General features: G+C 39.6%; 1 protein-coding gene across 4 annotated transcripts in view; it reads right to left on the reverse strand.

The window, feature by feature from the left end:
• impg2a (interphotoreceptor matrix proteoglycan 2a) overlaps nt 1-27411 on the reverse strand; it is a 77198-nt gene that overhangs the window by 31641 nt on the left and 18146 nt on the right. For 3 of the 4 annotated variants that reach the window (XM_043701125.2, XM_087992683.1, XM_043701127.2), the window contains 9 exons: nt 26772-26803; nt 26643-26666; nt 26290-26345; nt 21304-21368; nt 16409-16558; nt 3106-3164; nt 1732-1752; nt 599-855; nt 431-490 (listed from right to left, as the gene is read on the reverse strand). In XM_043701125.2, the coding sequence (XP_043557060.2) occupies nt 431-490; nt 599-855; nt 1732-1752; nt 3106-3164; nt 16409-16558; nt 21304-21368; nt 26290-26345; nt 26643-26666; nt 26772-26803 (724 nt within the window). The remainder of the gene's footprint in view (nt 1-430; nt 491-598; nt 856-1731; nt 1753-3105; nt 3165-16408; nt 16559-21303; nt 21369-26289; nt 26346-26642; nt 26667-26771; nt 26804-27411) is intronic. The other variant, XM_043701126.2, reaches the window with a different exon arrangement.

Below are 27411 nucleotides of genomic sequence, written 5' to 3' on the forward strand. Positions count from 1 at the left end.
GAGTTTTTTTTAAAATGTTTTGCATCCAAATTAGAAATTATTTCAAATTGATATCATAAGTGGTTGTGGCAAGAGGTTTGGTTGACATTAACTGAATCCATATGTTGCAGATCATGTTGTGTTCAAACAAATGTTACTGCCCTACTATGCCAGACATGCTGCTTGTTAAAAAAAGCCCCTTCTTTCATATTGAACGAAATGTCTGACTATGAGAATAAGTCATTGTGTAGGGACTTCTTTTGAAATGGGGCACTGTGCCAGATTAATGTAGACAAGAAATCAAAATTCGATCTATTCCAGCCAGTCAATGTTGTCAATGTGGACAATCATACCCATTCGTGAGTGTTTGACAAACGTGGAATAACCTTGATTTTGTCATTCTCCATTTTGCTGACAGAAAGAGACAGAGAGAAACCTGAAAAGCAGTTACCAGTTTCTTGATTTTCTGGGTCAAACTTGATGCCTCCAAGTGTAAGACTGGTTGATCGCTCTGTAAAGGAAAACACAATCAAATTACTTGATTCTTGTCAGTTCAGATTTTAATCTCCAACACATTTCTCAATTCTGAAGTCTATTCATTACAATTGATATTGTTTACCATTCATGAGCTGAAGAGTCTCTGGATTAAAAGTCAGTGATGCATTCCCAATTAGATTTTCCTTATGCAAGACCTCAACTACAAGATTCTTGAAATCCATTAATGTGTAGGCAGCTGTCAGCTGATGTTCCCCTTCAAAGGAAAGGTCATCTTCTATTTTGTTGAGGTTCACATCGACTAAATTAAGTGTTTCGTTCTGCAAAGCTGGTGTATTTCCATCAAATGTTACAGTGTAGTGAACCGCTACATTATTACTGCTGCACAGGAAATAACATGTGTTAACAGAACATAAAATCACTACAAGCAGTGGTTAAATGGATTTGGATTCAGATGGAGAAAAACATTTTCTACTACATGAAGAAGTTGTCTTGAGTTAACACAGATCACAAAGCTGGAGTTTATGAGGTTTTAAATGTAGTTTTGAGAATTATGTTAATTGAGTCAGCCCAGAAGCAAAGTAGTTGATTTTTCCGTGTTTTACACAACCTTGTGGTTGCTTACATTCAATCCACAAACAATTTTCAGAGGTTTAATAAAGCTGAAAGAAGGTGTGAAATTGGCACAATACATCTGCCTGACAGACACAGCAACTTGCTAGCTGTCTTAAAATCATGAAGGAAAGCATTCTCCACACATTTGCCTTGCCTGCACTAAAGAATTATAAGTTGAGCTGAAAGAGAAAAAGAAATCTGAAGGACACTTAGTGTTTCTGATTTCAGAAGGCCACAGAGATGTTTGAAACATTTGGGTAACTCTAGTTACTTCTTATAAATGTATTAGCATAAATGTAACCTTGCACTGTAAAACTCATCTTCTTGGAAGTAATTCTACCTCCAATTTTAATTCAAATGGTAGCACATACCAAACTCTAGCCCCAACAAACATGAAACTGCCAACTACACTAGGGAGAAAAACCCAGAGTTGGGAATTTAACTAACGACAATTACAGTTGCAAGAGATGACAGGAATAAAAACTAACATGTTTCATAGAGACATAGGAAACACAGCAAAAGGAACTATTGTTTAAGCCAGGATCCTTTCATTGGATTTGAATTAATTTTAATTAAAGCATATATATATTTAATATATGTCTTGCTAAAGTCTTTAGAATGTTGTAGTTAAAATCATATTACCTGTCTGAATTGAGATGTTTCCTAAAATAGAAGGCAAAGAAATTTATATTAAACTTCAATATGTATAAAAGCAAAGGGTTCATTTAATTTCTAAAGATTATTTTAAAGTTGATAACATTTTCATTCTTGCATGGATGAGTGTGAAGGCAGTACACTTTTACTTGAGTGATTTTTGGATAAGAAATATAGACAAAAGACTTAAACAAACGTGAAATTTACTCATTACAACATTCTGTTACAATGGTCCAGAGTTTGTTGTTAGCCACAAAATATAGGCGTTCACAGCTGGCTTTGAAGAATGCCTTGCTGAGAGATTTTATGATCTTTGTGGCAAAAACCTCACCCCTCATAACATGTAGTTGACTTTTTTCTATTCTTTCATGGGATAAGGGTGAGGCGAGATTTTGTTGTTCATCCCTAAATGCTACTTGTGGTTGCTGGCACATTTCAGAGGGCAGTTAAGTGTCGACCACATTTCTGTAGATCTGGAGTTACATATAGACCAGATGAGATGGCAGATTTCCTTCCTAAAATATTTAGAAATTCTGCACAAAAATGCAAGTACATTTTCACAACCAGGTCTGTTATTATAGTTATTACCCAGATCATAGTTACAAGCATAATTACATTGGATTGAACAAGGCTTAACTTATGTTTTTTACAAACAATGATATGAGAACAGAAGCGGAAAATTCTCATCGCATCAAATATTTTGAATGGTTGTCAGCTCTAAGGGTGGAGTCGGTGATGTCCACACTGCAGCCTGTGTCAAAGCACAGGATAACAGATTGCATCTGGGGGAGTACTCCCCAATTACTTGAATGAGTACAGACCCAGCAACACTCAAAAAGCTTGACACCATCCAGGATAAAGCAAAACGCTTGATTGTTGGTGGATGCAATGCCATTCACTCCCTCCACTGCCAACATTCAGTAGCAGCAGTGTGGACTATTACAAAGATGCATTACAAAGGTCCTGAGACAACACCTTCCAAGCTCATGGCTGCTACCAACTTGAAACATAAGAGCAGCAGACACAAGTTCTCCTCCAAGCCATTCACCACCCTGACTTGGAAATATATTGCTGTTCCTTCGCTACTGCTGGGTCAAAATCCTGGAGTTGCCCTCCCGAACAACATTGTGGGTCAACTCACAGCACATAGACAGCAGTAGTTTAAGAACGCAGCTCACCACCATTTTCACAATTTCCCTCCCACCCCGTTCAACACTCATCCCACCCCAACAAAATTCAGGCCCCATCACTTACAAAGTGTATCACAATACCCCTATAGCATGCTTATTTGTAAGATTTTTACACAGTTTTGTAGAGCATTTAAGATACAACACATAAAATCCAAGTGATAGAACTCCAAACCTGAACTCCAAGATGTTAATTGTCTGATATCCTGGAAATTTTCCAAAAACATTCTCCATCTGAAATCACATTAAAAAAAGAGATGTGATAATAGTTTTAGCACATTTATAAATCGCTGAGTTAAGAAAAGGACAACTTACAAGTTGAAAAAAATCACCACACAACCATGTGTTACAAATGCATATATTACAAGATTATTTTTAATCCATAAATTATGGGATAAATGAACAAAAATTTGGTCTAACTTATCAGAGTGGCCTGGAATTCTGGATTTAAGGAAGGAAGTTCTGTGTGATGTTGCTGGAATGGTGTTAAGAGATATGATCTAGGCTAATCACATTATCTCTAAATTTCACTTGAAGAGACATTCTGCCCTTAAAGCATATCAGAAAAGGGCATGAAGTTAAGACATATAACAGAAGAGTTTAAATTATTTATATAACTCCTCCAGATCATAAAGGATTTGGAAGTGGGAAGGATAGTTTTAAAACATCCAAATGCTTTTCAGGTCAAATGAACACTTTAAAATTAAAGATAATTAATTTGTATTTTTATCTGAAGATCGTGTATGTGTGTCACTATGCCCCATGGTGTTGATTTGAGAGGCTAAAGTTATTCTGTTTTACAAAATCTCGGCTGTATTGAGAAGCCTGGGTCCAACAGTCATCTGTGAGAAGGCAGAGAGACAGTCAAGTGGTGATCAGGGCTAGGGGCAGAGAAACCCTCAGGAGCCGGAGGTATTATGGACTGACTGCAGGAATTGAGAGTGGGGTCATATTCAGAATTAAGAATTAATTTCCTTGACAGATCTGGCAGTGTTTAAGTGGAATAGATCATCAATGAAGGTTACACAGAGAGCAATCTAAAAGCAATTGCTACACTGGGGAATTAGCAGAATCACAGTGAGTCTCTCGGAGTTAAGATACACAGGGCTGGACTTTCGCATTAGAAATTAAAATGTGGTGGCAAACGGATTTCTTGGAATCCACACCACCATGATTTTTCGCACATGGTCTTCTGCATTGCGCCTCATTAATTATGCAACTAAGATGTTGGGCATGTTACATGGGGAACCTCAATGCAAGCAATGCACAGCACTTGCAATGAAAGCCAGACAAGTTAACCCACACTGCGCTGCTCAACCCTAACCAGCAACGAAATGACCCAGGAGAAGGGGAAGCTCACTCCTACGTCACAAACAGATCTGGAGGTGGTGCTGGATGGGCTAGTGGACAAAGCCAGTCTGGACTCAGATAACAGCATGGATCACCCCACAGTGTCAAAAGAACGTCAATGAACCTCAACATTCCACAAACGTAAATGCCACCAACATCTTCCTGGTACTTAACACCCACAGGGCCACTATTGCTTTGATTAGATTAGATTCCATACAGTGTGGAAACAGGCCTTTCGGCCCAACCAGTCCACACCAACCCTCCAAAGGGTAACCCACCCAGACCCATTTCCCTCTGACTAATGCACCTAACACTATGGGCAATTTAGCATGGCCAATTCACCTGACCAGTTTAGCATGGCCAATCCCATCTTTGGATTGTGGGAGGAAACCGCAGACACAGGGAGAATGTGCAAACTCCACATAGACACTAACTCTGCCAGTGAACCAATCTCTCATCAAGGCTGATGGACTATAACCCTCTCTACTGAATGCTTTTCTGCTCAATGGCTCTCAGCGACCTCATCTTCCCAAACAAATAACCCTTTCTGTCCTCTGTACTTTCTGTTTATGCTTTGGGGACACCTCACCTTTACCCTGCTAATGTAGAACTAGTAAATGCTCATGCATCTACTTACATTATACTTAGTCCTTCCATTTGTCTCATTGCAGGAGAAACTAGCCCAACCCCAGGACTGATGACTCAACAGCATCCCACTGACTAACCTGCAATCCTTGGACTGTTTACATTTGATCTGCAGGATTGACCATCACCAAGCCCCTGGTCAGGAGTTGAAACAGCTCCTGAGCTGACTGTGGTGGTGCCCCTGAGTGACTGTAGTCCACATTCACCTCACAAAGCACTCTTTTCTTTTGACTTTCATACATCACCATTTACCTGCAGCACATGAAGGTGTTTGCTACGTAAGCTGTCAGCACATTGTGCAGCTTTGATATTGACACAATACACACAGCGGCACATCGCCCACTGTCTGACTGGTACATTGACTGTTCAATCGATGCACGATCACAAGCTGCCTGCCTCTTTACTCAAAAGCAAGCGATAACTAAGGAAACTATGCCCTAAGAAAGCAATGTCACCAACAGAGGTCAAATGCCTGAGCACTAACATCAGTGAGTGCTAAGAAAACAAGTTAGGGACATGCAGATGCATGAATTGCATGGCTGTTACTGCAGACAAGCGACCTCGCAGAAGCATGCAAGTTGTAGGTGTCTTTGTGCTTCAAAGGAGAGTACTAAAAGCCAAAAGTGATGTGAGAGTTGCTCTTAGAGCCAACGCCGAGTTGTGTGGATGTGGAGTCAAGAGGAATGGTGGCCAAGGACCATGCAGGGATGCTATTTAGAAGAAGTAATTGGATGACGACCAGCACAGGCAGGAAGCTACAGTGCCAGGGAACCATTCAGTTTTACAGAGTCTGTCAGGTTTTTAAGCTGTATAGATTCTGACTGGAGGTCAGGAGAACAGGAAGTTGGTTGTTAATAGGATCAGTTGGGGTATTGGTGATATGTAAACATGTGGAGTTAAACTGGTCACCCAATCAAGGGTGAGACTCTGACGTTGTAATTTTAAGAGTGAAATACTGTCTATAACTTCTTCTAAACCTTGGAAATTTTTGTTCCATTCTCACCCTATTTTGTCACATTACTCAGCATTACTCTAACCACACCAGGAAAGGAAAATTCCTCCCACATTGTCCATTCACTTCTCTGAAATCAAAACAATCAAGAAACTAAAACAGAAAAAGAAATTAAAATTAAAAAGGAGGATTCTGTTTGGAATTTTGGTTAAAGTATAAGTGCTTCTGAGATACAGAGCCAGCCCAGGTTCTTACTTCAATGCTGAGACTCTCCATTGTGGCAAAAGTAGCAGCAGATGTTGGAAATTCTAAGTTCCGCCCCTAAATTGGGCATTTTTCATTAACACAGAATGAGGGATTAGAAAGGAGCTGTATATCACACTTGAGCAGTTTCTGTCAGCAGCTGGCCATTTAAATGATCCACAACCTCCACTGAAATTGGATTGTGGAATCCGCGGAATGTGGAATCCAGATTGTAGAGATTGGTCTAAGTTAAGACCCTCTTCTCAGTGCCTTTCTTTGGGATAGCAAGGGTATCCCTTTGAAGAGTTGAGGGATATCTATGGACATGGTTCCAGGAGACCTTAGGTGTACAAATGAAGAATCCTTTAAGTGCTCTTTAGGATTGTTAACAGTGAAGAAGATTATGTGTAAAAAGGTGCATACATCATTGGAACTGTTTAAATTATCATGAAATGTTAACATTATCAAAGTATTTTCTTATGAATAAGGGCACTTTTCTCAATACAATGCAATCTTTAATATAGAAATCATTTTCTTTCCTGTGAACATAGCTCCTTGTGATGCTAAAAAGGTTGATATGGTAGGTGAAGGTGGGGAGGTTGATATGGTAGGTGAAGGTGGGGAGGTTGATATGGTAGGTGAAGGTGGGGAGGTTAATATGGTAGGTGAAGGTGGGGAGGTTGATATGGTAGGTGAAGGTGGGGAGGTTGGCAGGTAGAAGTAGGCATTAAGTTGACATGGGGATAGGAAGTGCCATGGGGATGGGCAGAAGGCATTAGGTGGCATGGATGAGGCCTTGGGAATTTGGGGGTTGAAGGGGAGTGACATGGGTATAAAGGATGAGAACTATAGAGCAGGCTCCCTCCACTCTAGCTGCAGAGGCTGTGACTGTACTGAGACATAGTGAGTGGCAAAGGGCAAAGAACACCTTTTGAAAAATATTGTTGGCATGGTTGAAATACTACTGCAAATAAAGTCTAACATCTGTTAAAACATGCTCAGAGTGTCACCAAATCTGTTTGCTAATGTCTCAGTATGGTCCCTGCTGTAACTGTTGCACTGTGAGGTCAGACATCAGTTCATATGCTTGCTGTTCTATGGAGCAATGCTTGAATTAAGGAGCTTCTGCACACTTTGGAAACACAAACCTTGCAGTTAGAACTGGGCATCATTTGCCACGTGCCCAGGTATTGGTTTGGCAACACTGGCCTCATTGGCCAAAGGTGTTGTTCTTGCATGAAATGCTTGGCCTTGGGAGATGTGTAACATAGTATAAGACGCTATGGAAAAGGGTTACCAGGGATTGGGAGCCTGCTGCTAAGTGTCCTTTTCAATGAACGGGTCAGCATGTAGTGTTGCTGCCCCTTGAAGTGCCTAAGGTTTTGCAGCTCAAGGCACTTACTCCATCCACTCTGGATGTAGTTGAGGCCATTTTCTTTCCCATTGGACAGTTACAATTTCCAGTTCAAAGGAAGGTGACAGTGAAGGCTCCTCAGACAGTAATTTCCAAGCACCATGTTTGTGTGTTGGTGAGGCTCCAAACATCCCCAACACCTTCCTGGTGGCTCTTCCCAATCTCAATCATTTCCTCATAGCTCTCCCCATAAACCTATTTGCACTCCTCCCACCTACTTAGAGTCATAGAGTCATAGAATCATAGAGATGTACAGCACGGAAATAGACCCTTCAGTCCAACATTCCCTGCCAACAGATAACTTAACCTAATCTAGTTCCACTTGCCAGCTCATGGCCCATATCCCCCTAAACCCTTCCTATTCATATACCCCTCCAGATAGATACCTTTTAAATGCTGTAATTGTACCAGCCTCCATCAGTTCCTCTGGCAGCTCATTCCGTACACGCATCACCCTCTGCGTGAAAAAGTTGCCCGTTGGGTCCTTTTTATATCTTTCCCCTCTCACCCTAAACCTATGCCCTCTAGTTCTGGATTCCCCACCCCAGGAAAAATACTTTATTTATCCTATTTTGAGAGAACTTGAATTGTGGAGTCTCCTCCTTCAGTGCATTGCTTATTGTCCAGAACCATTCATGACTGAATGTGACAGGACTACAGATCTTAGATCTGTTTCACTGATAGTCAGAGCTCAGTGATTCCACAATCACTTGCTGTGTGTCAAATTGCACATGCAAGTAGCCTTGTTTTGTAACTTCTCCTCAGTTTAAAGTATACCTGATGCTGATCATGGCATGCTGTTCTGCACTCTTCATTAAACCGTGGATTGATGGCAATGACAGAATGGGAGTATGCCAGGCCATGCAGATGCTGTTTGTGTTGGTGTATGACATTGTTGCTGCTATTGGCTCTCAGCGCTTCATGGATGCCCCGTCTTGAATAGCTAGGTCTGTTCAAAAGCTATCCCAGATTGTGTCAATCAAAAATACTATGCAGAAACGTTGGAGCAGAAACATTGGGCAGCACGGTGGCACAGTGGTTAGCACTGCTGCCTCACTGCGCTCGGGACGCGGGTTCAATTCCAGTCTCGGGTGACTGTCTGTGTGGAGTTTGCACATTTCCCCGTGTCTGCATGAGTTTCCTCTGGGTGCTCCGGTTTCCTCCCACAGTCCAAAGCTGTGCAGGTTACGTGAATTGGTCATGCTAAAAGTGCCCGTGGAGTTAGATGCATTATGAGAATGGGTCTGGCTGGGTTACTCTTTGAAGGGTCGGTGTGGACTAGTTGGGCCAAAAAGGCCTTTTTCCACACTGCAGGGAATCTAATCAAAAATATCTTTGACCAAAAAATTGAGGTTGAGATCTGTCTGCTTGGTTCTGGAAACCTATGGAGAAAGGAGATGGTGAATCCTGTCGGATATTTCAGTGAACAGACTGTCAAAGCCATTTAGCAGATTTTCTCATCATCAGAAGTTTTGAACAAGCCCCAACCTCCTTCTGGAACGTGCACATTGCCAGGAACATCTGATTTTTGTCTGGGATTGGTCCTGGACAACCCAGTTGTAAGAAAAGTCTCTACTGACTTTTTCCAAGACAGGTTCTGAGAGAAACCTCAGCTGCTGCTGGAAGAGCATCCACTTGATGAAAGACGGTCGACCTGAAATCTGACATTCATCCAGTGCAGAAGAGCTGCCAAGTACTGGAACATTCAGGGCTATATACTGGGATGTAATGAGGTTTAAAGAACAGCCTTTGACCATTTTACACAGAGGGGCTGAACCAGTGTAAAACTTTTCAGGTTGGCCATCACAGAAAATGTCATTGCAGATGCAATCTTCATTGTAAGTTATGCCTTGTACTGTATTTAAACAAATACATATGTACTGCTCTACAATACAATTCAAATATGACTCTTCCTAATGTTACAAGCTTTGTTAATAAAGTAAGCTTTTGAAAGAAAGGTTCCATTACAAGCAATGTAAAAATGGTTTTTCTTCTGCAGCTGATGATGAAAACTGAATGCACATTTCTATGTTTATTTATATTACTATCTGTACAGATTTAATGACTAATCCAGCATGAGGTGATATTACCAAAGCAGAAAATGCACAAATTTGTGCAATTTACAAATTTTCCAGGATTCTATATATAGCAGCCTGCTTCCACAGCAGGCCACTATTGTGTTGTCAGCAATCTTATACTGGGGAATAGGCAGCTGCTGTTCTATAGCACAGACAGAGGAAAAATGGTAAACACACATGGGCACAGATAAATACATGTACGCAGATGCACTGACAATAAACCTACAACCTAATGAGAAGGGCCATTAACCAACAATAACACATTGGTCCAGAGCTTTGAAGAAGTTTAGTAGAAGGCAAGTGAAGAAAGAGTTTCACACAACACTGCCAAATAAAAATGATGCAAGTCCATCTCTTTCCCCTCTTTGGTGCTTTCAAATCCTAGCTGTCTGCGCTGAATCCCTGGCTCCAATATGATGAAAATCTTAACTCAGTGCTGGGGCTAGCAGTACAATGTAGTAACAGATTAAAACTGAGAGATCCTACCCAGGAATACATTTAATAAAGACACATTCCAAGACTAGACACAGCAATTTTTGACCTCACTTTACTGATTTTGAGGGAATTTAGGTATTAATGTACCCTCATCATTTAAGTGGAGCTCCAGCATGTGCCATTACTAAAGACTTTCTGACTGGACTTATCAACGAGCTGCTGTCCTAAATAAGCATGGCAGTCACTTAATTAGCTCCAACCAGCCAATTGCAGCCACATCTCCCAAAGCAGATTAGTAATGTTACATTGCTGCTTTTGGCAGCATTGACAGGATTCCTGCCTACCTTGTGATTCTATCATCATCAAAGCCATTTTTCACTGATTCTAAATAGATAGTATGATTCAAGGTTTGCATAAAGATTTGTAGCTTGGATGCCAGTTGTTGTAGTTGTGGGTATGTTCGCCGAGCTGGGAAATTGATTTGCTGACATTTCATTCCCTGTCTAGGTGACATCTTCAGTGCTTCAGATCCTCCTGTGAAGTGCTGCTGTATTGTGTCTTCTGGAATTTATTGGTTCTGTTCGTGCTGGTTTCAGTTGCCTGTTCCAGTAGTGACAGTATATTGAGTCTAGGTCTATGTGTTTGTTGATGGTGTTCTTGGATAAGTGCCATGCTTCTAGAAATTCTCTGGCTGTCCTCTGACAGCCAGATTCCAAGATTCCACGCAAAGACTGCACACAACACTCTATAGGACAAATGGCAGACAATTAGCAATCTGCATCCATGAACACCAAGTAGCCACTAAATGCCACAACCAACTGTCCCTCATAGCCACACACACTTGACAGGGACAACATAAGGATCATAGGACAAGCCAAACTGAGTACACCCAGAGAATTTCTAGAGGCATGGCATTCATCCACGAACTCCATCAACAAACTCATAGACCTGGACCCAATATACTGGTCACTACATCGAGCAACAGGAACCAGCAACCGGAAGTAGCAGGAATGGAACCAAAGAAATTCCAGAATACACAGTACAGCAGCGCTTCACAGGAGGCTCCAAAGCACTGAAGATGTCACCTAGACAGGGGACAAAACATCTGCAAATTAACTTCCCAGCTCAGCAAACTTGCCCATAACATGATTATCTATTTTTAACAATTCTGCATTGTTTCACATGTTTATCTGTGCCAGAGGTCAAGCTAATTATTTTACAATGTGGAGAAACAAAATAAAGCTAATCAAAATCATCTTTCCTGACAAAGCACTCAAGCCACTAATGTATTTATGTTGGCTGACAGTTGAAATGGAAAGAAAGGAGATGAAAACACAGTCATGGGAGTCAACACTGGGCAAGATTGTGCTAATGCTCCACATTCTGGGAAGCCTACTGAGGGTAAACAAAGTCATCTTGCTAATAAAACTCCTTATAGTTTTGAAACACTTATATAAAAATTGACCTTTCCACTGTGTCCTTAACTGATTCATCTAAAATAGAAACCAGGGTGACAGAAGGAGTTAGGAGTAATTAAAATAGAAACCAGGGTGACAGAAAAGTTAGGAATAAACAAAATGATCAAAGGGAGGTTGGCTAAATCTGTACGTCTCAAAATTTTGTAAATGGCTACTTTGCCTCTCTAGCTTGGAAGGGAGAGCAGAACAACAGAACATTGTTTAAATGGAGAAAAACTGCAGAAAGCTGCAACACAAAAGGACTTGGAGGTACTCATGCACAAAACACAGAAAGCTAGCACACAGGCGCAGTAGGTAAGCAGGAAAGTTAATGGAATGTTGGTCCTTAGTTCAAGGGGATTGGAGTATAAGAATACAGAAGTCTTACTGCAGCTGTTCAAGTGCTGGTGAGACCACATCTGGAATATTGTCAGCAATTGTTGACACAATGTTTTGGAAAATATATTATTTCATTGAAGGCAGTTCAGAGAAGGTTTCTAGGATGATCTAGTCTGGAGGCATCATCTTATGAACAAAGGCTAAACAGGTTGGGACTTTACTCAGTGGAGTTTGGAAGAATGAGAGGCGATCTCATTGAAACATATACGATTCTTAAAGAGCTTCACAGGGTAAATGCTGACAGGGTGTTCCCCCTCATGAGAGTCCTGGACCAGAGAGGGTGTTATTAGAATAAAAGGGTGCCAATTTAAGATTAAGCTGAGGAAGAATTTCTGCTCTCAGCGAGTGGCGTCTCTTTGGAACGCCTTGCCACAGAAAGCTGTGGGGCAAATGTCCTTGTGAACGTTTAAGGCTGAGATGGATAGATTTTTGATCAGTAGAGGTACCAAGGGTTATGGTAAAATGCAGGAATGTGTGTGTGAGGAATGTCAATTCAACCATGATCCTATGGAATGACAGAGCAGGCTCGAGGGACTGAACAGCCTATTTTTTTTAATGGTCTTGTAGTCTTATGAAGTTAGAAATTGTGGTTGAATAAAACTCTGCTGTTGATAATAGCACATAGCATCTCATTGACACCCAGGTTTGAGTTACTAAATCTATTTGAAGTCTCTCTCATTCAGCGTAATGGTGGTGCCCACACCATTGGTGTCTCATGGTTACTGGCCTAGTGACATTATCACTTTCTCACCTCCTCAGTCAGTGCTGAGGGGTATCCTATTAGCCTTCAGCCTTCCATACCCTGTCCACCATCCTTAACTGGACTGAGAGGGGCCTTTTGGCCACTCATTCACCTCTGCAAAAAAGCATATTAGGTTAGTGTTTCTGAAAATAAAGGTTGACACCAGAGTTGCTGGTGTCCCAATGCAAAACATGAAATCTGCCCCAGGATAAATGTTTGGTCAGAGAGGAAAGTTTCAAGAAATGTTTTAGAACACAATAAAGAAATCGGAAGTGGGAATGTTTAGGGAGGCAATTCCTGAGTTTCGGCTAAGTCAGCTGAAAGTACAGCCACAAACCTTGAAACACTTAAACTTTAAGAGTTTCAAGAGACCAGAATTGTTGGAGTTCAGAGACCTCAAAGGGTTGTTGGTTGGAAGAGGGTACAGAGATAGGGATGAAAGACAAATGGATCAGGATTTTAAAAGACATGTTGAACCAGAAGTCAGTGTAGAACAGGAATCAAAGGGGTGAGATGTGAATGAGATTTTGACTAACCCAAACATAAGCAGCAATTGTGTTAAAAGCTTCATTTATAGCAAGGATAAGAGGGGACATTTTAACATAGTGATAGCCACAAAACATAATATTTGTGACTTTGTTGACAGCCATTCAATACTGTGGCAAAGTCAGAAGGGAATTCAAAAGTGAAATTGTGGGCAATTTGGGCACAGATTAGAGAGACAACAAAACAATCAAACGTGTTTAGATAGGAAAAGAAGGTAGCAGCAGGGGAGGAGTCAAGTGCAGATTGTTTGAGAAAGGAATTAAAGCAAATTTTAAGTGGGATGAGGCTGGGACACTGCATCAGAAATTAGGGAATTGTGAACAACATCAACAAACATGGGGCCAGAAAGGGAAGCTAAGAAGAATCAAAGGAGCAGGAGGCAAGTCTCATGGGCTAGATGAGCTTGATCAGAGTAATGCTGGAGAAAGACATGAGTTCATGGCCAGGATAACAGGGAAAATAAAGCAAAATTAATCCCAATTAAAATAATTTCACCCTTTAGCTTTCTCTTGGTGCTTCATCAATGATTAAATACACTTTAGCATTTACTACTTCAATACTTGATATGAATTACTACTATGCAATAAAATGCCCAAGATTGTTGCAATAGAGCTCAATCTCCACTTGTAATCTGCATCAAAGAATAGTCAAGGGCTTTATTTAAATAATACAATTCTTTTAAATGATTTAAAATTAAGACACAAAAAATGTCAAGTGTTTCCCACTCAAAACCATGATGTATTTTCACCACATTCAAAATGGATGGTCAAAATTAGATACTTTCCGACTGGCAGTGAAGATTTAAAATCATAAAGATAACATTATAGATAAATCTTTTGCATAGTGACACAGTGGCTAGCACTGCTACCTCACAGCATCAGGACCAGGGTTTTATTCCACCCTTAGGCAACCATCTGTGCGACATTTGCACATTCTCTAGATGTCTGCATGGATTTCCATCAGTGTGGTTTCATCCTATTGTCCAAAGATGTGCAGTAAGGTGGATTGGCCATGTTAAATTTCCCTGCAGTGTGCAGGCTAGGTGGGTTAGCCAGAGAACCAATGCAGACTCGATGGGCCAAATGGCTTCTTTCTCCACTATAGGAACTGTATGAAATGTGTTGCAGGAGCTGCTTTCTGAAACAGTAGCTTGTGCTTTTTTTATATCAAATGTTTCAATAGTGGCATTTTTCAGTAATTTTGAAACGGACAGTCATTTTATATGCATATTAAACTGATGAAAAAGGAAAAACAAAGAATGTCAGCTTTTGAAAAATAACTATTCACAGAATGTGGGCATTGCTGGCTAGGCCAACAATTATTGCGCAGAGGGCAGTTAAGAATCAACTATGGATCTGAAGTCTTATGTAAGCCAGACATTAGTGAACCTGAAGGGTTTTTCCAATTGGCAACTGTTTTCATGGTCATCACTAAACTCACTTCCAAATATTTTTATTGAATTCAAATTTCACTATCTGTTGTAAAAGGATTAAAACCTCGGTCCCTAAATATTACCCCTGCTGAGGGCTCCTGCCCGAAACGTCGATTTTCCTGCTCCTTGGATGTTGCCTGACCTGCTGTGCTTTTCCAGCACCACTCTAATCTTGTCTCTGGATTAACAATCCAGCAATAATACTACTAGCCCATTGCCTATCCACTAGCAAAATAACGAAACCTAAATTTACTTTCAAACTCATATTTATTGACAGAAACACACTTACCTGGAATTGGCAGGGAACTGTGTCACCAAAGCCTGCAGTTCACAGACAGACTGTTCCAAATTTTGTGCTGTATGTTATAGCTGACCTCCAAACAAACTCTACTCCATACACAGAGCTACAAGTGGCTGTCAGGATCACTAATAATGGGAGGAACCAAACTTTTCCACCCAAGACAAACATTTTGTCTTTTGATCTATGTAACAGCAACTCAATGGCACCAGTGTAATTTGTATGGACTGGACTTACTATTCTTTAAGCGTGATCTTCAAGTATATGAAAACCAAAAGAAGAGGTTCCATATTGAAGCCCAAGGTTGCCCAAGCATCATGATCAGCATTATAGTACCCTGTCAATGGAAAGTTCACTGCTGATGTCGATAAAGTTGTTTGATAATCTTTGTCGTGCTGTGAATCCATTGAACTAATCACATGGGGTGAAGCATTAAGTGCTCAGCATTTTCTTTCTATTGTGAATCCAAAAGCGTCTACCTAAGAAAGTATATTCTTTAAAATGCAGTGCCCACAAGTTTCACATTCCTGGCTGCTTTTGCAGTCACTAGGTTGCTGGAACATTATCTGTGTATTTCTTGGTGCTGGTCATGCACACTATTAATTAGTTAATCCCTGGGAAAGAATACCTGTGCTGATGCTTCTACTGGAAGTATGAGCAAGGTGGGCACAGTAGTGATTGTGAAACTATATATCCAAACTGGAAGAAACATCTCAGAAATATCCACTGCAACTTTCATGTCTTTTTTGTAAACTTGTTCCTGAATTCCTGTTTATGTTATTTCTGAGCCAAAGGGGCTCAGTTGCGGTCAACAAATGGAACAAAATATATGCAGCAAAAATCCCCAGGCAGTCTTATTTTAGTGTGGACTCAAAGACTTACAGTTTAAAAGCACACTACTCAAATATGAACTGTTCATTTATTCCCAAGTAATTCCACTATTGATACAATACAAAGTACATATTACATATAAGAAGGCAATCATTTTCAAATCAACAGGGAATTTTCTCACCAATGGAAGATAACCTTGAAATTATTTCAGCAGCAAGTTTATGAAAGGCAAATAAAGGCAATAATGCTGACCTCTAAATATCACAATAATTTGCCCAAGAATTATCACTTTAATTAAACCAGAGTAACACAGCAACTACGCCAAACACCAAGTTACACAGAATGTTTGGTATGTAAAGGTTTAACATACTATTACTTTAAAACACTTTGGCCTACCTACAATCAGCAATGCCACAGAGATATGCAAATTATAATCACTGTTTCTATACAGCTATTGCATTTATTTTCCCTCAAGTAGATATTTAACAATTACCAATGATTTCTCTTATTGATCATATCAAACTTCAGCTCATTCATTCTAGTACCTATAATTGTATTGCTTGTACATGACTCATGTATTCAAAGCTTTCTTAAAATCTGATCGCAAAGTGCCTTTCTTCTCTTAAAAAAAACTTCAAATGAGGCCACAATCTTACCTTGGTATTGACATCATCAGCTAATTTCTGATAATCCATTGTAGCTGGGTCAGAGAGTGCTTTAGTGTAATTCTCTCCGACAAGCTGAACGATAAATTCCAATACTTGATTTGGTAGCTTCTTTGTAACTTGTTCAATATCACTGGGGGCCTGTGAGGAATCAGGAATAAATTACTAAAATGGTCAAAGGCAATTCATTTTGACCTGGCCCAATTTAGCTCAACTCATTCCATTTGTCAATTAATTGCCAATAGTAATAACATCACAAAAGGAGTATTGTAATGGAGGAAAATGGGATCCAAACATTTCTACAGTGGGGCAAGCAGAATGACATTATACTCTAGAGGGAACTGGATAATGGAGACAGTTAGTGCACTGTATTTTGCTCTTTGGAAATTGGAGTTAGTCCAAGACAAGATTCAGGAATGAAAGTCTCTCTCTGAAAGCTCTTAGGATATGGATATGAAATATCTTTAAAGCAAACTTAAGCCAATTCCCACTGGGTACTGACCGCAAAGCACAAATTTGCCTTTTAATATTTTTATTAATACTAAGAAGTGTCAACATCTGAATTAATAGTAAATACTTCTTGTTCTTGTCAACATATGACAATATAGTTAACGTATTGCTGAAAAAAAGATGTCTTTAAACTTTGTGACTTGCATTCATTGGAAGATCTATAATACCAAAGTAAAGGGGAACAATGCTTATATTGAATGAGAAGAGCATGCTGTCTGGACAGGAATGGACTGTGATTAGTAGAAGCCTTGTAATGAAGAGTGCACTAGTTAAATAATGACTGACAGGTAACTGCCCATCCAACTCAAATTTAATCCAAATGATTTGACACTATTTGGTCAAAGCATTGTCCTGATGAATGAACCAGAGAATAACTGTTGCCTGGTTAGTTTAGTTGAAATGTTTTTCCTGTCTGCCAAGAACAGAGCTTTTCCTATTGATAAATGTAGTTTGCAGCACATGAAGGTGCACCACATTGCAAACCTGACTGGTGATCTTAAATTGGCTGTCAGCAATATAAATTTGGCCTTATTGGCAAACGCATGTAGAGGAACTGAACCATTTACTTAGAAACACTTTCTGTGTATCACAAATGGGTAATGTGGTATGAGAATTTCAGAACAGCATGAGACGATGTAGGCTGTATATCCCAAAGGCTTATAGATTGTATCAATAGTATGCCCCTTCAGCTGTGCATGACAAGTAAGCTACTGATCATACCTAACCAGCATGTGCTTACACAATCCAAAACATACTGTGTGACATTAAAAATTAATACACTTGTTAAATAACACAGAGGTGTTAACAACCAATTTAAAAGTATCAATCAGGTGCACTGTGTACGCGCCTGCATTTACTGTAACTACATTTATGAATACACAGGGCTCTATTCTGTGAAGGCATAAAGAAGAGATTCATACGTCATTGCTCTCAACTTAGCAAAACAGGTGACACGCATTCTCTGCTTCATTGCTCAGATCATTGCCTTGATCAGAGTCAACCTGCCTGTGTCAATTTAAACAAGCGTAGCAACTAACAGTTAGTCTGCAACTAACTGGTGCATTCTCGACAGCAAATCCTCTACCAGAGTCCATTTGCTAGTGATTAGATTACTTACAGTGTGGAAACAGGCCCTTCAGCCCAACAAGTCCACATCAACTCGCCAAAGCGCAACACACCCAGACCCATTCCCCTACATTTACCCCTTCACCTAACACTATGGGCAATTTAGCATGGCCAATTCACCTAACCTGCACATTTTTGGACTGTGAGAGGAAACCGGAGCACCTGGAGGAAACCCACGCAGACACGGGGAGAATGTGCAAACTCCACACAGTCAGTCACCTGAGGCGGGAATTGAACCTGGGTCTCTGGAACTGTGAGGCAGCAGTGCTAATCACTGTGCCACCGTGTTTATTATTCATTTTAGAAAGGGTTGTTCCCCTATACACTGATATTTCTTGCAAATGCTCTGATGAGTGCAAGACAAATGCTTTGACAAAACGTGTCTTTTTCAGCAATACTCAAGTTCTGTATGCCAAGCAACTACTAATATAACCAATAATGACTCAAATGGAATATTTAATTATTGTTCTCACTGAGTTGCTAAACTCATTTAATTTGAAATTTTAACTCAGAAAATTTTTTTTTAAAAATTGCCCTATTCAGCCAATACAAAAAAACCACTGTATACTTTTTAAAACAAGCCCACAACATGCATTCCATTGATACTCAACTGATGGCAAGACCCCCGATATTGTAATTTCCAACTCCCATTCCTATCATACAGCAACTTCCTATCTTTATTGTTTACAGTTGCTTATGTCTTTTATCTCTCAACCAAAATAAATTATGCTTATTGCTATACAATAGTGTATAGATGTAAAACAATAGTGTATAGATGTAAAACAATAGTGTATAGATGCAAAACCAATTTGAAACAAAAGAGAATCTAAAGATCTGGCATGTCAGCCAGGTAGGCAGTGCTGACTTATGGTTCCAATTCCATTTACCATTATTGTTCAATAAAATTACCATGTCAATTGAAGTACATCAACTGTCAAGGCTCAAATATATTATCAACCTGTGTCATGAATATCCAGTAATAAATAATATTCAAAAATCTGAATTAGATAAATGAATGTCACCTGTAGTTTAAAAATATATTCAGACATTGTACCGATCATAAATATGAAGAAAAAGCATTAAATAGTGGTTTGGGTGTTTTGGTACTCCTTTTAAATACTGAAGTCCAAATTCCAGCTGCAAGTGACCTTTCTTGTGTAGAAAAAGTAGGAATCCCAATATGTAGCCCCTGGCCAATTTCTCAACTAGGACATCAGTGAAATGGAGTTTATTTCACTGCCTGATTTCAAAGGTGAATTTGAGAGCAGGATGGAGCCCACTGAAACACGCAAGGAAATTTTTACATGCGGCTGCATCTTCAAACATAGGAAACATATCATAGATGTCAGAAATATACAAAGGTAAGTGTGATGAGGTATCATTTAACTGAAGGCATATTTTTCCTGAAATCCGACAAAGGAATTTGCAAATGATGAGTCTGTCAACGATCCCATTGTATCACCATGCTTTTGGGCTTCCAGGTGTTGTTAAAACTGGATTTAACTCCGAGTTGCTGAGCTCAGAGGTTCACTGAATACAGTCTAGGTCGCCATGAAATAGTGATGCACTGCAAATGCTTCTGATTTCCTTAATTGGCATATTGGTGATTGTCTAGCAATGTTCAAATGAACACATGGACATCACATTGTTAATAGTAGGCAATGATACATAGCAACCTATGTATCTTTTTTTATCAATACTCAAATTCAAGATATTGTTGCTCTTTATTCCATCTCCAAATTTTAACAATTAAATGTTAATTTTTTCCTGATTTATGATCTTGCTTACAATTCTGTAGTCAGGATTCCTGGTCAATTCAAGTTTTCAAAAAGGTTTGATCAAAATTATACTGCATTCCTCACCTTTAGTTTTGATGTGTTTGTGCTTCTGAGGCATGCATTTCAATTGTGTGAGACTGTGGGCATTGTGGATCTACCTACATTAGGTGGACCACAGAGGTTCAAGAAGGCAGCTCAGCACCATCTTCTCAAAGATAACTAGGGATGGGCAATAAATGCTGACCCACCCAGTGACATACATGTCCCACAAATGAATTTAAAAAAAGGTGAGTCACTTGCTACACAATTCCCAGTCTCTAAATTATTCTCATAATGAGACTACTTATGTGGCTGGTCCATTGAGTTTTTGGTTAATGTTAAACCCTAGATGTTGATGATTGGGGATTCAGCTATAGTAACATGGTGAAATAATGTCAAAGTGGTGGGTGGGGAGGGGGAATCTGCGTAGGTTTCCTCTTGTTATTGCCTGGTACTTGTATTCTACAAATGTTACTTGTCACTCATCAGCCAAAGTCCAAACCATGGTCTAGTGCAAGCTCTGTTAGGATATGCTATATACCCAGAAAGTATAGTGATCAGGTTTCTGATCAACTCCTAGATAGTATGCAGGTGGCAGGTAAGGCTTGTAAAGGATGAGCATTTGCCTATGGAACACATTTGAGATGCTCACCAATGAAAAATATGAAGGAGGAATGACATAAAGGCAGTTACACCCATCAGGGGACTTGGCACTTTATTTCTGTTTCTCAATGCTAATATAACTCTTCAATTTTAAAGGAAGACAAGTGCAGAGTTATTATTCACAAGGCTCTAACTTATCCCCTGTCCCTTCATAATGCACAATAACAGATGTTCCTTCTGTGGTTGCTGAGTGCTAATTCACAAAAGGTGAGTCAACAGAATTATTGAGGTCCTCCTTCCAAAATTATAAACTGCTGTATCATTATTCATTCTAATTTACTGCTGTATCATTATTCATTCTAATTTACCGTAAGGCCTCATGTGTTAATTCAATAATGATTCTTTGCTGAAAGAATGCCCTGAAGATTCAAATAATTTTACATTTGGCTCTTAAATCAAGCAATAAGTCAATGGTTTCATTACTGTCCAAATCTCAGAACATATTTACATACAGCACAGAACCAGGTCATCCTGCTCAACTTGTGTCTGTTGATTGGGTGGTCTAAACAATTTAAGTCAATCCTCTTAAAACACCAGCAGAAAGTTCCATTATAAGGTAAAAGGAAAATGCACAAGTAATTTATTCCTTGATATTTGTGAATTTTCTAGGTCACCTGTAGAGTGTCAGTGATACAGTTCATTGAGAAATCCATTTTAATAGGAATATGAGGAGTCTGAAGAACTGTGCTGACACTTATCTTCATATATTTTAATTTATGCAGAATTTTAAATGTGCAAGTCATTATCAAACATCTACAGAAATGGACTTACAGTGATCTCACTTTCTTCAGCTCTGACTATTGTGCTATCAACAGAAGCTTCACCAGCATCTGGCCCTGAAATACAAGGTATGTTATTAGCTATTCGAACACTTGATTGTCTTTATTTAAACATCCCCAGCTCTATGTCTCAGTTCCTTTTAGTAGTTGGTTTCCAACTGTTCAGAGGGCACATAGAGATGGATAATAAATGTTGGCTGTGGCTGTTTGCATCCCAAGAATACATTAAAACAAAATATGCATCTTCATACTACCAGACAGTGCTATAATTGGTCGAGATAAATACAAAGGTAAAGACAAAAATACCAATGTGTTTCTGAGAAGAATTGTAATGCAACATGAAGGCTTAACATTAACCATATGATAGATCATAGAATCGGAGAACAAAACATACATCTGTTATTTAATTGGTCCCCATTCTTTCCCTGCAGTTGGTAGATGTTTTTTCTAATTCAAGCAACTGACTATTTCACTATGGAAAATTACTATGGAACCTGCTTCTATCACTTCTTCAGACAGTGCAATCCAGAGCACCACAAAACACTGGATACATCCACATCCTCTGGTTACCTGCTCTATCTTGTGCTATAAGCCAGCACTGTTCCTGTTGAGATACTGCTCTGGAATATCTTAGATTGTGAGTATCTGTATCCACATGTACAGTCCCTGAGGCTGCTTGCTCATTATCTCTATCTCTTCAGTTCCCTACGTACTATAACTTCTTTGTTTACATATGTATAGCATAGGTTATTAAATACAAGTCTCTTATGTAGCATCTCAGATCTCTGTCCTCACATTCTCATTTTAGACTGGTGTCTACTTTCTTATTACTGTCTGTCAGCTAATGTGATCAGTTAAACCATCATGATTTACATCAATCTCATTATACCACATCTACCCCCAAGCTTCTCTCTACTTGGTCTACATTAACCAAGTTTATTTCACGTAAAATATAGTTTTTGTACTCTTGAATGTCAATATTAATAGCCCCTTATTACCATTATCTCTATGTCCCCTCCCACCCCCACCCCCCAACCTACTCAAAGTCCAAATCTCACAGATTGAGACAATTTGGAATTCTGACTGGATATCCCAATCTATGTTTCTTTGATAGAGTGTCTTGGATTGTTGCATGACGCTGTGCACTGTGATGCAGTACAGATAAGTCTGTCCCATGTTCTGTGATAGTCATATTTCATCTCACTTCTTGGGTCAAGCAAGATCAATATGAGTTCTCGATTGATCCATTTCTCTGATTTTCTGTCCCTTAAACAAAGGTTCCACACTGCGTTTAAGGTATACAGAGATTTTGATCTGGACTAGAGTGGTGCTGGAAAAGCACAGCAGGTCAGGCAGCATCCGAGGAGCAGGAAAATCAACATTTTGGGCAAAAGCCTTTCATCAGGAATAAAGGCAGGGGGCCTGCAGAGTGGAGAGATAAATGAGAGGGGGATGGGGGTGGGGAGAAAGTAGCATAGAGTACATTAGGTGAATGGGGTGGGGATGAAGGTGATAGGTCAGAGAGGAGGGGTGGAGTGGATAGGTGGAAAGGAAGATAGGCCGGTAGGACAGGTCATGGGGATGGTGCTGAGCTGGAAGGTTGGAGCTGGGGTGAAGTGGGGGAAGGGGAAATGAGGAAACTGGTGAAATCTACATTGATGCCATGGGGTTGAAGTGTTCCAAGGCAAAAGATGAGGCATTCTTCTTCCAGGTGTCGGGTGGTGAGGGAGCAGCTGTGGAGGCGGCCCAGGACCTGCATGTCCTCAGCAGATTGGGAGGGGGAGTTGAAATGTTGGGCCACAGGGCATTGGGGTTGATTGGTGCGGGTGTCCCAGAGATTTTCCCTAAAGCGCTCTGCTAGGAGGTGTCCAGTCTCCCCAATGTAAAGGAGACCACATCGGGAGCAACGGATACAATAAGTGACATTGGTGGATGTGCAGGTAAAACTTTGATGGACGTGGAAGGCTCCTTTGGGGCCATGGATGGAGGTGAGGGAGGAGGTGTGGGCGCAGGTTTTACAATTCCTGCGGTGGCAGGGGAGGGTGCCAGGAAGGGAAGGAGCCTGAAACGTCGATTTTCCTGCTCCTCGAATGCTGCCTGACCTGCTGTGCTTTTCCAGCACCACTCTAATCTAGACTCTGGTTTCCAGCATCTGCAGACCTTGTTTTTACCTAGAGATTTTGATCTGTCTCTTGAGCTGTACTGTTTTATTTTATTTTATGCTGTGGCTTTTTCCTGGTTCTTTTATTTTCTCAGTTTTGAGAGATTATTTTTGGTTTGATTTTGTGCTATAAAATTGGGAACATGTATTATAATCCTTCCCCATTAACAATTCCATTGGTGAGTACCCATTAAGACCATAACATGACATTGGAACAGAAGTAGACCTCAACCCATCAAATCTGCTTTGCTATTCAATTAGATCATGGATGATCTCATAACCTTCAACACTTTTCTGCCTTTTCTTCATAACTGTAATTCCCTTCCTGATTAAAAATCTGTCTCTCCCAGCCTTGAATAAAATTAACAAACCAGCCTCAACAGCCCTCTGGTAAAGAATCCCAAAGTCTCACAGACCTCAGCGAAGAAATTCCTTTTCATTTCTGACTTACATGTGCAACCCTTTATTCTGACATTATGCCCTCTGGTCCTAAACCTTCCCACAAGGGGAAACAATCTTTCTGCATCTAAACTACCAAGTCCCTTAAGAATCTTAAATGTTCCAATAAGGTCATTTCTCATTCTTCTAAATTCCAACTATTCAAATGTTCCTCAAAGATAGTCCCTCCATTCCTGATATCAGCCTAGTGAATTGTCTCTGGACTGTCTCCAATGCCAGGATAACTTTCCTCAGATAATGGGCTCAAATATTATTTATAGTACTCCAGCTGTGGTCTGAGTAGCACTTTGCACTATCTACCAAAATGGTAGACGATTATAGCAATACTGCCCAAACCATGTCATAAGTATAGTCAGCAATCTTGATTCTTGGTCTAAGACTATATGCCATAAATATATTCAATGCTAGAACACCCATAACACTGCAATAAACAATACAAAGATTCACAACCCTCAGTGAAGGAATTTAACTTTATCTCAGTCTTAAATCATCTAGCTTTATCCTGAAACTCTGCCTCAGTGCACTCAATCCCTCAGCCAAAGAAGAAATCTTTCAGTATCTAACTTTCAGAATCTTGTTTGTTTCAATGAGATCAATTCTTATTCTTCTTTATTCCACAAATTATAGGCTCAGTGGCTCAACCTCCCAAGGGCACCCTTCTCATCCTAGAAACCAATCGAGTAAACCCTCATTGTATCACCTCCAAGGCAAGCATATCTCTCTTGCAATAGGGAACCTTAAACTACATGTTGTACTCCAAGTGTGGTCTCACCCCAGCCCTTCACAATTGTAAGAAAGTTTCATTATCATGCTACTCCAACCTCTATGCAATGCATGTCATTAATCCTAATTACTTGCTGTATCTGCATGTTAACTTTGTGTTAGAATACACCCAGTCATTCTATATATCAGCACGTAGAGGTTTAACATCTTTAAAAAGATGTTCTGCTTCTCTATTCTTTCTACCAAAGTAAATAACATCGCACTTCCCCACATAATGCTCCAAATGAACTCTTTGCAACCCCTTGTTTGTCCTCCTCACAGCTTATATCCTTACTAGCATTGTATCATCAAAAATCTTGAACGCATTATTGGTCTCTTTCTGTGAATCGTTAATGGAGCTGATAAATGTGGCTGTAGAGCGAAGTGTGCAGAGAACACAAAGTCTGCAGAGGAATGTAGATAGGCTGTCTGCGTGAGCAAGGGTCCAGAAGATGGAGTACAGTGTTAGTAAATGTGAAGTCATCCATCTTGGTAGAAATAACAGCAAAATGGACTATTACGTAAATAATGAAAGATTGCAGCATGCTGCTGTGAAGAGGGAGCTGCGTGCCCTTGTGCGTGACTCATAAAAGGTTGCAGGTGCAGCAGGTAATTAAGAAGGCAAATGAAATATTGTCCTTCATTGCTAGATGGATGGAGGTTATGCTACAGCTGTACAGGGTTCTGATGAGGCCACACCTGGAGTACTGTGTATAGTTTTGGTGTCCTTACATGAGAAAGAATGTACAGGAGAGGGTGCAGAGGAAGTTCACTCGGTTGATTCTGGAAGTGAGATGGTTTCCTTATGAGGAGACACTGAGTAGACTGGGACTGTACATTGAAATTTAGAAGAATGAGGAGGGATTCTGGTATAAATATATAAAATATGAAGGGAAGAGATAAGATGGAAGCAGGGAGGATGTTTCCACTGGCGGGTGAAACTAGAACTAGGGGTATAGTCTCAAAATAAAAGGGACCAGATTTAGGACTGAGCTGAGGAGGAACTTCTTCATCCAAATGGTTGTGAATCTGTGGAATTCTCTGTCCAGTGAAGCATTTGAGACCACCTTGTTGAATGTTTTTAAGGCAAAAATAGAATTTTGAAAAGTGAAGGAATCAAGGGATGCAGTGAGCCAACATGTAAGTGGAACTGAGTCTACGAAAAGATCAGCCATGATCTAATTGAATGGTGGAGCAGGCTCAATGGGCAAGATGACCTACTCCTACTCCTATTTCTTATGTTCTTATGCTCCTTACAATCGTGGCACCTTAAGGGGGGAGTAGACTAAGCCATCATCTCAGAAATTGACAGGTTCTGCTAGGAAGAGGTTGACAATAAACTTCAACTTCCCTTGCCAATTAAGGTGCCCAGTTATAGGTCAAGAGTCTATCATTCTCAGGTAAATCAAGCAACCCCTTCCTGTCTCTAAAATTGTCCACAAGGTAAATAGCAAAGTGCATGGTTTAGTGGGTCTTAGTGCTTATACTAATATGTGCCTCCTCCTATGAAACTCAACCCCACTGAAATTTATTTTGACTGTTATAGGTCTCAATACTTAAGCAAATAAAAAGCCATTTAAAAATAAGTGCACAAACCTTCTCGTGTGGAGCTTTCAGTTGAAGTTGCATTCATGATTAGGGTGGTCTCTAGACTAGGAGAAAGATTGTACCTTGTTTAACAATTTGCAGACACACGGAAAATCATGGGCAATATATTTTGGCAAAGGTAATAGCCCATTTTGTTTTGCATGAATTACTGTCTGTGTTAAAACATTTGGGTGAAATATTTAAGCCAAGCACATTTTTTTACCAGATATCGCACAGTACAATTTTAACACCGTAAGGAAATGCAAGTTTTAAGTTTCAATATATACATTTTTAAGAAAAATTATTAAATTCTATGCATCGTTTCTGTATATTCTGAACTCAAAAGTGAAATATAAACTTACATGCACAAGTCTTCATTACTTGAACTTGCAAGAAAAATTAAATATTGTTAATTTTTCTAAGTTAATTAATCTCTAATTTCAATGTTGCAATATAACGATGGAAAATGTGTTTTATAGTAATCTACTGACCTGCTCACTATTTCTGTCTGTAGAGATAATTTCTGGGGAGAAAATAAACTTCTCATTAGAATAGTGTAAAAATATACATATCAATTCAATAAATAAGTGTTTCTCAAATAGAATATTAATTTAAATCTAATTTTGCAATTGAAAAATTAAAATGAATTAATTACATCAGAAAGCTATAATAATAAACTTCATTTTACATTATTTAGAAGTAAAGGTAGGTAGAACATAAAAATTGCACTGTCTGATAAAGAAGTTGGGTAAAGTTAAAAAAATGGAAGTAAGCAGTCATTGGAAGAAGATTTGGAGATGCCAATGTTGGACTGGGGTGCACAAAGTTAAAAATCACTCAATACCAGGTCCAAAAGGTTTATTTGGAAGCACTAGCTTTCAGAGCTCTGCTCCTTCATCAGATGGTATGGATGAAGGAGCAGCATTCCAAAAGCTAATGCTTCCAAATAAACCTGTTGAACTATAACCTGGTGTTGTATGATTTTTAACTTTGGAAAAAGAGACTGTGAGATTTCAACTTCAGCCTTGCCTTGTATAATTCCAGTAATACACTATTGTTTAACTAATCTAAAAATACACTTACAGTAATTCAAACTAATGTAATGTTAACCCGGAGTTATCCTCCTCTCCT

Source organism: Chiloscyllium plagiosum, unplaced genomic scaffold, assembly GCF_037043375.1.
Source record: "Chiloscyllium plagiosum isolate Xiang-an unplaced genomic scaffold, Cpla_swu_hap1 HiC_scaffold_12, whole genome shotgun sequence".
In the NCBI taxonomy this organism is placed as follows: Eukaryota; Metazoa; Chordata; class Chondrichthyes; order Orectolobiformes; family Hemiscylliidae; genus Chiloscyllium; species Chiloscyllium plagiosum.